The 15221-nt window shown below is 39.4% G+C and overlaps 1 protein-coding gene across 3 annotated transcripts in view; it reads left to right on the top strand.

The window, feature by feature from the left end:
- COP1 (COP1 E3 ubiquitin ligase) overlaps window positions 1–13593 on the top strand; it is a 221811-nt gene extending 208218 nt beyond the window's left edge. For all 3 annotated transcript variants that reach the window (XM_062192980.1, XM_062192982.1, XM_062192981.1), the window contains 2 exons: window positions 11204–11248; window positions 13252–13593. In XM_062192980.1, the coding sequence (XP_062048964.1) occupies window positions 11204–11248; window positions 13252–13269 (63 nt within the window). In that variant the 3' untranslated portion in view covers window positions 13270–13593. The remainder of the gene's footprint in view (window positions 1–11203; window positions 11249–13251) is intronic.
- The last annotated feature ends 1628 nt before the right edge of the window (window positions 13594–15221 follow it).

Consider the following 15221-nt stretch of genomic DNA (forward strand, 5'->3'; position numbering starts at 1 on the left):
GCTCGGGGATCTTTCTCTCTGTGTGCCCCTGTTTTTCCATAGGACTTTCTGCTTCTCAGATAAGTAAATTTAAGAAGGGGGGGAAATGGAACAGGACTACTTATTGATAGATTGTGGTTTTGTATTCACTCTTTCTTAAAAATACTTACATACTTGTATCAAGTCAATGATGAAAAACCACACACTGAAAGAAAGGTCAACCAAAAGAAACAAGTTACAGATGGGAATTATGTATAAGCCTCTGAAGATCATGTTGAAACCTGTGTTTGAATATCTCGTATGGGCTCTCACATTCTGCACATGTGTGATAAAGATTTTTGTCTATGTTAAGGTAAATAAACACTGGTCAAATAGAAAGACTCTCCTGAGGAATCAAACCCAGACAACAGTGAAATGCATTTGACTCTGAGAACCAAAAATAGTAGAAACTTGATTTTAAAAACGAAGAAGAAGAGGATATCTAAAGTAATTGTAGTAAGAGAATTATTCTACTTGTCAGGAAATTGACTGTGGCCCAGTAGGCTGAAGCAAGGAAGCGTCAGCACTTTGAACGTTTTTCTCTTTTGCATTGAAGTCAGAGGGTGCCATGGGGGAGGGGAGCCTAAAGGCTTTGGGATGGTATGAAGTAAATAAAAAAGAATGATGAAATTGAACAGTTGAATAGCTTCATTTAACAGAGCATTGATTGAAGAAAAACTATTAAGAATCTCTGCATATTGTATCTCTCCTCAAGGGAAAGGGAAAGGATTTTCCTAAAGCAGCCCTAGATCATGCATTAAGAGGGAACCTGAAAGGCAAATTCCCAAGAAACTGTTCTGTGGCTTCAGGATCCTGAGTGAAAAATAGATGAAACTGTGCACAGAGTCCATGAACATGAGGAGAAAATCTCCTTTAATTTCAAGATGCATTTGGAATACAAATATTAATACTCTCCCACCCAACCCCAAAGAAAGAGGAAAATAAGGAGCCTTCAAACTCTATTTGAAAAGATCTTAAAGTGGAAACAGTGTTGTTATTTTTCAGTGACACTGAATCATCGCTACAAATTACCACTCTCTCTTCTGGCAGTGAGAAAACAAGACTTCTCTTCTCATAAAGGGAAAATGAATGCATTTCTCCAATTAAAACAAAAGGTTCTATGGAGAGAATTTTAAGAACTTAATAGATAAAATGTAAATTGAGCTCTTGTTGGAATCCTAGTAAACCTAAATTTGTGTTAACTTTTTTATGTTCATTTAAAGAAACTCTTCTCCTTCCTGTGGCCTCTAGGGAGCTGTGTTTGTAGATACTGTAACTTGTACATAGTGATTGACCATTTCCACTTTAACACATTCTTGTCCAAAAGGCTTCCATGGATGTACAGTTTTAATCTAATCTCATTTAAGAATAAAATTCAAGGGAGCCGGCTCTGTGGCGCAGCATGTTAATGCCCTGGCCTGAAGTGCCGGCATCCCATATGGGCACCAGTTCAAGACCCGGCTCCTCCACTTCCGATCCAGCTCTCTGCTATGTCCTGAGAAAGCAGTAGAAGATGGCCCGAGTCCTTGGGCCCATGCACCCATGTGGGAGACCTGGAGGAAACTCCTGGCTCCTAGCTTCAGATCAGCACAGCTCCGGCTGTTGCAGCCAATTGAGGGGTAAACCATTGGATGGAAGACCTCTCTCCCTCTCTCTGCCTCTCCTCGCTCTGTGTAACTCTGTCTTTCAAATAAATAAATAAATATTTTTTAAAAAAGAATAAAGTTCAGTACTTCAAAGACAAACTGCTGAAGTCAGAACTGCTGCTGTCAGTTTTTACTTGCTCTCCCAGCTGTGGCTATTGCACTTAGAGTACAAATATGAATATCATTTTCAGTGTATTTTACATATTCTTATCACTATTAGTGTTCTCTCACAGCTCGAGCTTAAATTTTCTGTCTAGACTTTTCTTTTAACCCCAATAAAATCTTCAAAGAACTCGCTTTTAGTCTTTTTATAAGATTTATTTATTTGTTCAAAGTCAGAGTTACAGAGAGAGAGAAACAGAAAGATCTTCCATCTGCTCTTTTACTCCCTAAATGACCACAACAGCCAGAACTGTAGCAGGCTGAAGTCAAGAGCCCACAGCTTCTTCCAGGTCTCCCATGTGGGTACAGGGGCCCAAGCACTTGGGCCATTTTCTGCTGCTTTCCCAGGCATATTAACAGGGAGCTGGATAGGAAGTGGAGTAGCTGGGCCAGGAACTGGTGCCTGTGTGGGATGCCTGAGTGAAAAATAGATTAAACTGTACACAAAGTCCATGATAGATTAAACTGTACACAGAGACCGCTATGCCACAATACCAGCCCCTGCCTTTAATCTTAAGCACAGAACAATGACGTTGTTTTACAGCAGAAAAATGTGAATTTTTTTGTGATCTTTATTTGACAAAGTTGTGTTTTTAAACTTCTGAGGGTAGAGGGTGAGGCATATGTTATTTGTATCTGTGTTAGGGTTTTGCTATAAGTAAGAGTACTGGGGTCCGGCGCTGTGACATAGCAGGTAAAGCTGCCGCCTGCAGTACCGGCATCCCATATGGGCGCCAGTTCAAGTCCCAGCTGCTCCACTTCCAATCCATCTCTCTGCTATGGCTTGGGAAAGCAACAGAAGATGGCCCAAGTCCTTGGGCCCCTACACCCAAGTGAGAAGACCTGGAGGAAGCTCTTGGCTCCTGGCTTTGGATCAGCACAGCACCAGCCGTTGGAGCCAATTGGGGAGTGAACAGCAGATGGAAGACCCCCCTCTCTCTCTGCCTCTCCTTCTCTCTATATATAACTCTGACTTTCAAATAAATACATAAATCTTTAAAAAAAAAAAAAAAAAAGTAAGAGTACTGGAGCCAGATTACCAGGTTTGCTCTCTATTGCTACTACTCAACAGCTGTGAGGCTCTGACAAGTTAGTCACCTTTTCTGTGCCTTACTTTCTTCAGTGATATTAGAATAATAATATTTCCCATGTAGTATTCTGGAAACAATTAGAAAATACATGATATGCATTGAGAAAATAGGTGAGAAGAGATAAATCAATAAATAACGTTGTCATCTTCAACGTTTTATATATTAATCCATATAAATGGGCAAGTATACTTGTTTTTAACTAGTCAAATATTGTGTAATAGGAATAAATTTTCTGCATTTAGGAGTTTTACAACTTAGTAAATATAAATATGCATTAACAAATCACTGTGTTGTGAACCTGAAAGGAAGAAATTCCTAGACAATATTAGCTCTAGATGGTAGATTTTACATCTAACTTGGAGAATTATAGAATGCTTTGTGACAGTGTGGGCTTTTGAGCTGGGCTCCATAAAGACATACAAGGTTTTAGAAGGCTTAAGTCACAGTAAAGGAAGTTCTTATAGAGAAGACCATAGACACACCTGTATCTGTTAGGTACCAGGTGGGCATTGTACTATGTGCTATCCTATTTCAAATCATGATCATTAATCTTTTAAGGTATATAGTCTTGACTTTGTTTACAGGTAAAATTGAGGCTCAGATTTGCCCAAGATTATACATCTAAATAAAGAGTAGAATTGGAATCTAAACCCAAGCCTGCCTGGCCTCAAAACTAACACTGTGTTGCTGGCACTGCGGCTCACTAGGCTAATCCTCCGCCTTGTGGCGCCAGCACACCGGGTTCTAGTCCCGGTCGGGGTGCCGGATTCTGTCCCGGTTGCCCCTCTTCCAGGCCAGCTCTCTGCTGTGGCCCGGGAGTGCAGTGGAGGATGGCCCAAGTGCTTGGGCCCTGCACCCCATGGGAGACCAGGAAAAGCACCTGGCTCCTGCCTTTGGATCAGCGCGGTGCGCCGGCCGCGGCGGCCATGGGAGAGTGAACCAACGGCAAAGGAAGACCTTTCTCCCTGTCTCTCTCTCACTGTCCACTCTGCCTGTCAAAAAAAAAAAAAAAAAAAAAAAACTAACACTGTGTGCTGTACTTCCGAGAACAGTGTGAACAGAGGTGCAGAGGGAAAGTGCAACGGATGTTGAGGAAACTTGTAATAGAGTAGTCTAAGATGCTGAAAGAGTCTAGAGAGGGCTGGTGCTGGAAAGCGTACCAGATTGTATAGTCCTGAATGCCATACTGGGGATAAAAAAAAAAGAGTTTGGGTTTTCTTCTTTAGGCATTAGATAGCTCCTAAAGTCTACTGTGCAAAGAGATGAAATTATCACATGAGGATATTATCATAGAGACCAGCGCTGTGAACAGGAGGTTAAGCATCAGCCTCCCATAGGGTGCTGATTCAAGTCCTGGCTGCTGCACTTCCGGTCCAGCTTCCTGCTGATGGACTGGGAAAAGCAGTGGAAGATGGCCAGAGTGCTTGGGCCCCTGCATCCACATGGGAGACCCTGATGAAGCTCTTGGCTTTGGCCTGGTCCAGCTCTGGTTCTTGTAGCCATTTGGGGAGTGAACCAGGGGATGGAAGATCTCTCCCTCCCCCTTTCCCCTTTCTATGTAACTCTACCTTTACAATAAACTAAATAAAATGTTTTTAAAAGAATAAAAAGGAACTTAAAAGAATTTTACTTGTTGAACTTAATACGTGTAATTTGAAGCATGTTTTTAAAAGATAGGATTAAAGAAAATGACTATAGTTGAGTTAAGACATCACTGAAGAAATAGAGCAATACTAGGAGGCAAAATCTCTACCCTCTTAGATCGGCTGGGTCTGCAAAATGAACTAACAACAGATGAATTAAAACAGGAGAAAAGGCAGTCAATCTTATGTGATATTTAAAGTTTTATGTGGCATGGTGCTGTAGGGAACTCAGTAGGAAGAAGAGAAAGTCCCCAAAAATGGCGACAAAAGAAGTAAAGATAAATGTAAAGAAAAGAGATGAGGCAAAGGTAATAAATTTATGGTTTCTAGGGGAACAAATTATAGAAAGGCCAATATATAGGAAATTAATGGCAGGTAAGTGCTAGTGAGTAGATTTGTCTGTGTGGACTCTCTCAGTGCTGTCTCTTCTCTGAGGATAGTGTTGCTATCCCCTTGCTAATATGGAAAGTGGCTAAGGGTTCTAAAGGATGTACCTTTACAAGAAGAATTTTTTTTATCTTTTTTTCAGGCCATTCAAAGGAGGGCAGAGAACTTATCCTGTGCCCTGTTTTTCTCACTTGCCTTTTGTGCAAAATTAATCCTTATGCAAGTATGGCATATTCTGATCTCCTACCACATCAATGAAAAACTTATTCTATCTCATCTTTGCAAAAGACAGTCACTGACCCCTTGTTATTGTAAACAAACATCTAATTGTGATACGGTACAGTTAGTTTGCATGTGTACCCCAACCTAGTGTTCCTGTCTCATCAATTCATGTATGAGCTGCTTTGCAGTCACAATTTCTCATCATCTGAAACCATTTTCTCCCCAATCTATTGCATTTACAGGACCTTTGCCTAACATGTCCTCTATCTTTCCTCCTGAAAAACTTCAACTATTACTCTTTGTGTTCCATTTGCATCTTTGTGAAGCCTTTCCTACCTCTTTGAGGACTGCTCTTTTGCTTCTTCAGTTGCCTTTTTGAACTCTGTTTCTTAGAGCAGTATGAGATTTCTGTTTAAATGTCCACTTCCCCTGTGAGTCTGTATTCTCAAGATCAGACATTATGCTTTATTCTAATCAAAACTCCAGCATAATGTCTGGCATCTAATATCTGTCCTATTGATGATGGGTGGGTAAATAATCACAGATTAACAGAATGGCACAAAATTAATAAGCTTCATATTGAAGCCACTGTGAAGTTGATGAGGAAGATTTATTCTCTGTAGAATTAATTAAAGGGTTCTCCACAGAGATACAACCAACAGAATGGATGGGTAGATAGATAGATTTATAATAATACATTGATTAGTATTGTCCTGTGGGTCACTAAAATGTTAATCCCCTGCCTCTCACCCTTTTTTCCTCTTTGTTGTATTTTTTATTTCTGTATTATCAAATCCTTTATTCTTCACTGTTTTATGATATGTCCAATGAATTTGTCATTGCAAATACTTTTTTTCAAATGTAAATATTCAATTTGGTTCTTATAAGTTTCACCTTCTATTTCTCATTAAGTTCATTATTCCCTTTAGATTCTTGAACCTAATTATAATACCTGCTTTAAAAGTCCTTGTTTGCTATTTCCATTGTCTTTATCATTGCTGAATCTGTTTCTCTTTATTGATTTTACCCTGTGGTTGTAATGCATGGTTTCCCACCTTGGTTATAGCCTCTTCAATGTTGCATTGTTGAATATCTAGAATTTGTTGAAGTCTTTTAAGTGTGTTGAAGTTTGTTTTGACAGAAAGTTAAGTATTTTCAGATAAACTTGATTATTTTGATACTTGTTTTTAATTTTTATCAGGGTGAATCCAAAGTAGCCATCAGCAGAGTTTTTCTGTAAAGGGCCATAGAGCTTTGTAGGCCATATGATCTCTATTTTGGCTCCTCTACTCTGCCTGGGTAGTGCAAGAACACACATAGACAATATATATACAAATGTCCTTGGCTGTGTTCGAGTAAAACTTAAATACAAAAGACAGACAGTGGGATATTACATAAAGTCTATGGGCTATAGTTTACTGAGGCCAGCCTAGTGAAGTTTTTACTTTAAGTCTAGCCCCACTAATAGAGCAGGGCGCCTGTGGGGACTCTGCATCAGCTGAATGTTCGGTGAGGTCTCTTCCCTCTGGCTAGTCAGAACTCAGGGATCTCCCAGCCCTTGTGAACTTGGAGATTTGATATCATAGATGCCCAGTCGTTGCGCTTCTTCTGTTCCTTGTTATTGTGCTGGCCTGTGTAGTTTCACACTATGAATACAGAGCTAATTATTTGGACATGGAATCAAGGAGACCCCTATGAGACCACTATGCAAGTTCTTGGAATTCTGCTTCAATGTAGCTTCCTCTCTGGGACTTTACCTTAAAACTTGCAGCTGCCCTCAGAACCCTGAACTTTGGACTGTGTCTCCTCAACTCAATGAGTCCGCTATGCTCTGCTCAGAGTCCTCTGTGCTCTATCTGGAATTCCCCTTCCTTGCTAATGGTCCAGAAATTGCCCCTAAACAGAAAACCAGGCTGGGGCCAGCGCCATGGCTCGCTTGGTTAATCCTCCGCCTGCAGCGCTGCCATCCCATGTGGGCTCTGGGTTCTAATCCCGGTTGCTCCTCTTTCCAGTCCAGCTCTCTGCTGTGGCCCAAGAAGGCAGTGGAGGATGGCCCAAGTGCTTGGGCCCCTGCACCCGCATGGGAGACCAGGAGAAGCACCTGGCTCCTGGCTTCTGATTGGCGTAGCTCCGGCCGTAGCAGCCATTTGGAGGGTGAACCAATGTAAGATAGACCTTTCTCTCTGTCTCTCTCTCTCACTAACTCTGTCAAATAAAAAAAGAAAAGAAAAGAAAGAAAGAAAACCAGGCTGATTATAAGACTCACCTCATCTGTTTTGCTTTTCTCAGGGTTCATAGTCTACTACTGCCTGTAGCCCAGTGTTGTCTAATATGTTTTGTTCAGTTGTCTAGCTATTTATAGGAGAGGAAATCTAGTCCATTTACTCTCGCATACCTAGAAACGGAAGTTATTTGTTTCTTTACATTTTCTACTTCAAATACATTGGCGTATTTATGGTAAAATTAATTCACATTCAAAATCAGTTACATCTATCTCTAGGAATACATTGTCCAATCATAAACTAAGGAAATAATTCTCACTTTACTCAGGATTTTAACAAATTGGCAGTATATTGACCCCTTTCATACAATGTTTATTGAAAGTTAATATACTATCACTGGTGTTCTAAGCAAGTTGATGTATACAAAGTTTCTTCCTGGAAAATGCATATTATCTTTTAATTTCATTTTTCTGTGAACTTTTTGAAGCACTTTTTGTGTGTCTGTATGTCTTTTTTTTTTTTTTTTTTAAGACTTGGTAAGCTTTCCGTAGTCTTTTGTTAATCTCTTAATATTAAGAAAGAATAGCAGGTACTTTATTACCTTTGCCTTCAGGAAAGTCTTTAAATAGGATTGCCAGTTTCCCAAAAACAAGGAAAAATAATGAGAATTGCTGGCTGAAATTTTTATTTTAGTTAGCAAGTAAAAACAGCCCATTGAGCCGGAACTTATTTCCATGAGGCTCCAGCAGACCACAGCTAGGAATTGCCAGTCATCCAAACTGCAAAAACAAAGCATTCAAAATTTATAAGTAATAATCTTACACATGTCACTTCAAGACTTCTATGCTAGAAGTAAAATATCTGGTTTTATTTTTCTGTTGCACACAAAAATTAATGTCCCTTAAGCCAGTATCAAGCCTTTTGACAGACAGTTTAGTGCTAAGGAACTTTTTTGTAGTTGCATAGTCTTTGTGGGGGGAGAAGGAATACTGAGATGTGAAGCCATTTTATTCATTGCTTTTTTAAAATTGTTTGAGCATTTATAAGAATTCTTAGAATCCCACATCATTTGTATGTCAGTCCTAAAAGCTGTTTAAACTGAGCAGTCGACTCGTTGTCAGCTTTTTTATAAATGAGATATGTGTCTCTTCCACAGGAAGATGGCCTGAGAGTATCCCTGTGATAGTGTCCACTGTGACGTCATCTGTTAATGCCATAGTAGTTCTGAGATTACAAAACCAGAGAGTCTTCCTCCTTGGGTTTAAAGTTTTACCGACTTCACACGCCGCCTGTGTGGCGATCTGGCTAGATTATCTTAGTTATAGTGAGCCTGATCTTTCATACTGGGCGATAATTTACCACACTTCCAGCTTCCTTCCCACCAGGAGTCAGAAGCCTGAATTGTGTGATTTGTAATCTCTTAACTGACAGAAGTAGATCTCCTGCTCCCCCAAGTGAATCCTTACCTCTACCAGATTTCTCTACCTTTATGTTAAAAGATCACTGGCATGAAAATGGTGGCAAGAGCTAGAGCTTTGGACTGTAAATTTCTCCTTGTCCCAACGTCGTGTGTTCTCCCAGCAGAGGGAGCAAGTACTGGTGGTGGTTCCTTGCAGGACTGGCCTGAAAACCGGAGTCTTTGCTCTCCTTACACAGTGACCAGCTCCATCAGTGCTGTTTTCAGGGTTGATTCTGGGGGGTGTGGACAGGAGAATCATTCCTGAGTCCTCCTGTGGCAGTCCGATATCATAAAGCTTATTTAGGAAGACATTCCTGAGCATCAGCAATAGTATCATTGCTATTTTCTGAGGCTCTACTAGAAAGAAATCCCTGTTGCATCATACAGTGCCTCTTTGCTGTCTCCTGAGGCAGAAATTCTGCCTGTTGGCCATCTTAGGATAAGTTAGTTTTCTGCAGATTCCCAAAACCCACTACATCCACTTTCTATCTTCAAGTCACTAAAAGAAGAGATAAATTTCAAATTTATATTCCTGATCCCCTCACCCCAGACTACTACCCCATATGGTAACATTGATTCTATGCACATTGAGTTCCCAAAATAGCCCGTAATTCCCCAAAGTGGATATTTAAGCTGATTCCAATTGTGAGGACTCTAAGAGATTTACCCATGTAACGTGCTGATTTAAGGGAAGCTTCAAGGAAAGACCTGAATTTTCCTTGCCCACATACCAGCTGTGACCTTTGATGGACTGTCACCATTGGTCATATCCAAGGAATACTCTGGTCTCATTAAAATTCTGGGATAGTGGAAGAAATTACTTTTTTTTTTTTAAGATTTATTTATGTATTTGAAAGTCAGAATTACACAGAGAAAGAGAGAGTGTGTCTTCCATCTGCTGGTTCACTCCCCAACTAGCTGCAAAGGTTGGCGCTGCGCCGATCCAAAGACAGGAGCCAGGAGCTTCTTCCTGGTCTCCCACACGGATGCAGGGTCCCAAGGACTTAGGTTTTTCTACTGCTTTCCCAGGCCATAGCGGAGAGCTGGATCGGAAGTGGAGCAGCCAGGACTCGAATCGGCACCCATATGGGATGCTGGCACTGCAGGCAGCGGCTTTACTCGCTAAGCCACAGCGCTGGCCCCAGAAATTACTTGTTTCCTTTCAGGCTAGTAGTAACGAGATGAACATTTTTCAAAAGTAGCATCACTACAATCTAAGGGAAAATATAAAAATAGCAATGTGTGAGTTTAAAAACACAAATCCCTTATAGCAAGGAAATTCAGGTTTAACTTAACTTGACTTTCCCAGCATGTAGGCCAAGAGTGTTCTTTCTTTTCCTTATCTCTAACAGGAAGGCTGAAGGCTAATAGACAGAACTGTCCTTCCTTGGGTTTTGACCACTTTATCTGTTTCTCAGAGCTGTCATTTAGACTTGGCCTTTCCAACAGCCATGCAGCCTTTGTGGCCATTTTAAGTCTGTTTGCCTCCTCTTAGTGGTCTACCCTGGAGAACAAAAGACCTCAGAGTACACGTCCAGGCTGAAGAGCCCTGTTGGGTGCTCCGTTTCCAACAGGAAGCATACCCCAGCTGTTCGTGGAATGAGCCTGGGAGTGGAAGGTCTCTGTCTGTATCGCTTTCTCTATTTCTCTACCTGTCAAATAACTTACATTTAATTTAAAAACTTTCTGAGATTCTCTCTCATACAATCAGCCTTGTGCATTTCTTTTCTTACCATTTTTACTTTATAGTAAAATATTTTTTCTAAGGCTTAGAGTATGAAATACACTTTTCCACATATATTATTATTCAAGTAATTACCAAGGTTATTTTAAAAATGCATATGAAAAGTGATAAAATAATTTAAAATAAAGATAGCCTTTCTTCTCCAAGATGAATATTTATTCCCTTTTTTTTTTTTTTTTTTTTTTTTTGGAATACCAAAAGTCTACCCGTAGAGACTGTTGCTAAAGAGGTTAGCATTATTTACATTAATCACTGATACTGTATGGGAGGACTGTTCCACAGAAGCAGTTGCCCACTTTTTCTCAAGTTATTTGCATTTTATTTCAGACTTTGTTTTTTCTGTTTTTTTTTTTTTTTTTGGCATTCCTTTTCTCATTCACATTTTTTTTTTTACTTCCTAATCTGCTTCTGACAATATTTCTTAATTAAAACTTAATCCTCAAAATATGTGCTTTAGGTTGAAAATTCATAATTAAAAACCTGTTAACATTGGCATCCCAATGGTGTCTTAGGGAGGAGTGAAGAAAGAAAGTTGAAGAGGAAACTTTCTCTTGGACTGCCCTCCAGGAAGCCCTTCTCTGTGCTTTACAAGCTCTTGTTCTCTTCCAGGAGTCCAATGTGCTGATTGCTGCTAACAGCCAGGGTACAATTAAGGTAAGCTTTCTATATATCTCCATTTTACCTCAAGTCATCTTTAGCCTGTAATGGGATTGTGAAAGAATACAATTGTATCATGGGTCTTATCTCCTTGGAAATGGCTTGGTTGAAAGGGGGAAAGGAATAGGTAGCTTGCAACCATGAGAAGACAGTACTTGCTGAAATTGTATGGATGCTAGATGGACTGATAGAATGAAAAATGGGTGAAGATTATTGAGCACTTACTGTGGACCAAGCACTGTTGGTTTTTATTATGCCAGCGTAACTATACTACCCAGCATTCAATACTCAGGGTCCAAGACAGAAGGAGGCACTTAATATTCACCATATTTAAACATAACTCACTCTTACTTTACTGTTAGCTTCCTCATGTTTCTCTTCCATCTCTTCCCAGATTAGTAGGTTTTTTTCTCAGTTGCCAACAGGGAGTATTTTAATATTCATTTGTCATTGATCATGTACCATTGCCATTACTGTAATCTGAAAACATGAATGTCCTTTGGTACACGATCTCATAAGTTCACCTTAGTTTTCCATGTTCTTTATAGTTAGAGCTTGAGGAAGAAAAAATGTACCTGATTATACCACTGGATATTTAGTGATTAAGTATAATACAATGGATAAGTAGATCCTGAGCTAACTTGTAAACTTTCTAACCAAAACACCATTTTGGTAGAGGTGTTCAGTACAAAGATTTGATTAGCATGCATTCTGAGGGTACTTGTTCTTTCTACATAATCTCTGCTGATTTGGAAATGTCGGGAAATATTTTGTTTATTTTACAATGGGTGTGTTTCACCTGCTACTCAGCAGATTTTTACTGTGGCTTCCTTCAACACATCCTAAGTGGAAAACGAGGAACTCCAAGCCTAACATGTGCTAAAGAGATGAGATAAGCAGAGCAACCACACTGTTAGCTAGTCATGATAGTCACCTTTATTAGGTAGCTAATGTTGCTCTTTAGAAACTTGGAGAACCAGTGACAGCTTAAATGCAAACTAGGCTTTTGAACCAGTCAACATTTGCTATGTTCTGGAAACCTCAAGTAAGATGGCAGAAGATTTTGGACTCTGATTTAAGTTGCTTTCCATAGTCTCTCAATCTGTCTTATTCTCATGACAAGACATGAATTCAAAAGATGTACATTATATTCTTCAACAAGTTGGGACTTTGGAGCAATTGGGATTGCTAACATGCCTGCGGGAGCTCAAAATTGCATAGATACTTGCAGAATGTCACTGACAAACCTAAGACATTGTTCAGCAGCATTGATGTCTTATTTTAAGAAATGTGTTTGCCTAATTTAAAGACAAAAAGCATAATGAAAGCACACTAAGATTCAAGCCTTAGCTGAGCAGAAGGGAAGGCTGCACCTTCCCATCTTTGCCACGTAGAATCGCGGTTCCCACTCACCATAGCCCTTTTTGACAGCGCATGTGCCTCTCCTTTCTTAGCCATGTGCTTCCTCTTATTTTTATATTTAGCAACATCACAACTTTTATGACAAAAAAAACTACAGTATATTTTGACAGCAGATGATTGACTAGCAATGAATGAAGCAGTAGGAAAAGACAGAATTTTAGGGCCTGTATCCCTTGATCAATAGAAATAGTTTCTATCAAAGGAAGAAATAAATAGGTTAAAAAGATATACCACCTACAATTTTCTTAAGAATGTGGAAATATACCAAAGTATTTTTCAAAAATGTTATATCCATATTGTGCATTAGCTGGTTCATTTATCCATGTTTTATGTAGTTTATCTTAAAGACTCCCTAATTAACTGTAGCAGTAACGAACCTGACGAGTTCATGCAGCTATTGAGTTAAAAGGGAGAAAGATTAATGTCCAATTCTCTCAAATTCTTTGGTATTTTACCAGCTGGGAAATGTGTTTTTGATTTGGTTCTCCATTAATAAATACAGTAAAGATTTATTAACCTCCCTCTATATTTTAAAACCATTTTATTAAACTGATCCCTCCTCTTTTTTCCCCAATTAGGTGCTAGAGTTGGTATGAAAGGTTTACTGAAGTCAGATTGTACTTGATCCTGCCGAAATACATCTGCAGCTGACAATGAGAGAAGCAGCAGAAACCGTCCTGTGATGTCTCTCCCCCAAAGTCATCATGGGTTTTGGATTGTTTTGAGTATTTTTTCTTTTCCTTTTTCCCCCTCCTTTATGACCTTTGGGACATTGGGAATACTCAACAAACTCTCCACCATCAATGTAACTCCATGGACTTTGCTGCTGTTGGTGGTGTGATTCTCTAATTTTTGTGATAGGGAAACAAATTCTTTTGAATAAAAATAAATAAAAAATAATAAAATTTTATTGAGCCACAGCTAGGCTGGGGAAGTTTTATCAAGTATGGCAAGAAATACTCCTTTTCAAGAAGTAGCATTTGTGAACTATGGAATAATGTACCTGTGAATAACTTGCAAAGTATCTCCCAACCTCCTTGGAATTATGCATATCAAGGTAAACCAAACATCAAGTGTATGGATTCCTTTGGTGAATTTAATGTTTATAGTAGATAGAAAGATTAATTTGATTACTTTATGAATTCTTTTCTTCATTCTGTCACCTGATCTGTGTCATCAACACGTACCATGCTGCTCAGCTGCGAGACCACATTCAAACAGAAAAGAAATGTCAGTCTCTAGTTCTGCGTTTGCCTTTGAAATGTCACATACACAAGGAATCTTCAAAAAGGTCCTGGGAAAATATACATTAGGAAAAAGCTATGCATGGATTTCAGAATTTTTGCATTAAATTTTTCTTGTAATTCCATTTTCCCATGAACACTTTGAAGTATCTTCATATATTACAAGCCCTAAGTGTGTATCTAACCAGCTTATTTTATAAAAATCATAGCTATCAAGGATCGCAGCTATTAGTATCATCCTGGGCTGAACAATGACTTAGAGCAGGGCTCAGTAAACTTTTTCCATAAAGGGTCAGATAATAAATATTTTAGACTTTGCAGCTATGTGATCTCTAAATGTTTTCAAATTGTAAAAGGAAAGAAGTTAATAGAGCAGCAAGTTAAGTAAAAGTATTGTGAAGAGTTTATAAAAACCTGAACACTAGAGGCAGATGTTGTGCACAATGATTAAGACAGCACTTAGGATGCCCACCTACCACATCAGAGTGTCTGGGCTCAATTTTGGGCTCCACTTCCAGTTCCAGCTAACACACACCCTGAGAGGCGGCAAATGATCGCTGCAGTGCTTGGGTCCTTGCCACCCATTTGTGAGACCCAGCTTGAGTTCCAGGCGCCTGCCTTTGGCCTGGCCCAGCCCGGGCTATTGCGGGCATTTGGAGAGTGAACGAACAGATTGTAGAGCTCTCTCTACCTGTCTTTGTCTCTCTGTTTGTCTCCCTGCCTTTCAAATAAATGTTTAAAAATAACTTTTTAAGATATAAACAAAATTATAGCCCACACATGTTAGATAAACACTTGGAGACCCTTGGTTGAATAAAGATATACATGCTGAAGGTATTCAGGCTATCCTACCATATCCCTCCATTCAAAATTACTGAAACCTATCACAAGTTCTTATTTTGTTGTATTAAGCCCATGAGTCCAAATGTATTTTGGAGCTTAGAACTATTTGAATATCAGAAAAATAATAGTGTGTATGCCACATATAACAACCCCTGACAGAGTCTGAAGCTGTAGGCTACAACCAAACATGCCAGTGCTTCTGCAACAAAACAAATAAATGTCCACGTTGTATGGATTAGTAAGTAAAGGCTAAAAATAGTCTTTCATCAACTGGAGTCAGGTTTTTACCACCAAGTGAATTTGCCTAGGTAAAATTTTTAGTTTTCAGGGCTTTGAAAGAATTACATTTTACCGACTTGCAGTGTTAAGACCTGATGGACTTTTTAACTCCGTTTTAAGAGGAAGGGCCAGTGTCGTCATAGCTGGACCTGTCACCAACCAGAGCAATTTCGTCAGATACC

Source organism: Lepus europaeus, chromosome 5 (assembly GCF_033115175.1).
Source record: "Lepus europaeus isolate LE1 chromosome 5, mLepTim1.pri, whole genome shotgun sequence".
NCBI lineage: Eukaryota > Metazoa > Chordata > Mammalia > Lagomorpha > Leporidae > Lepus > Lepus europaeus.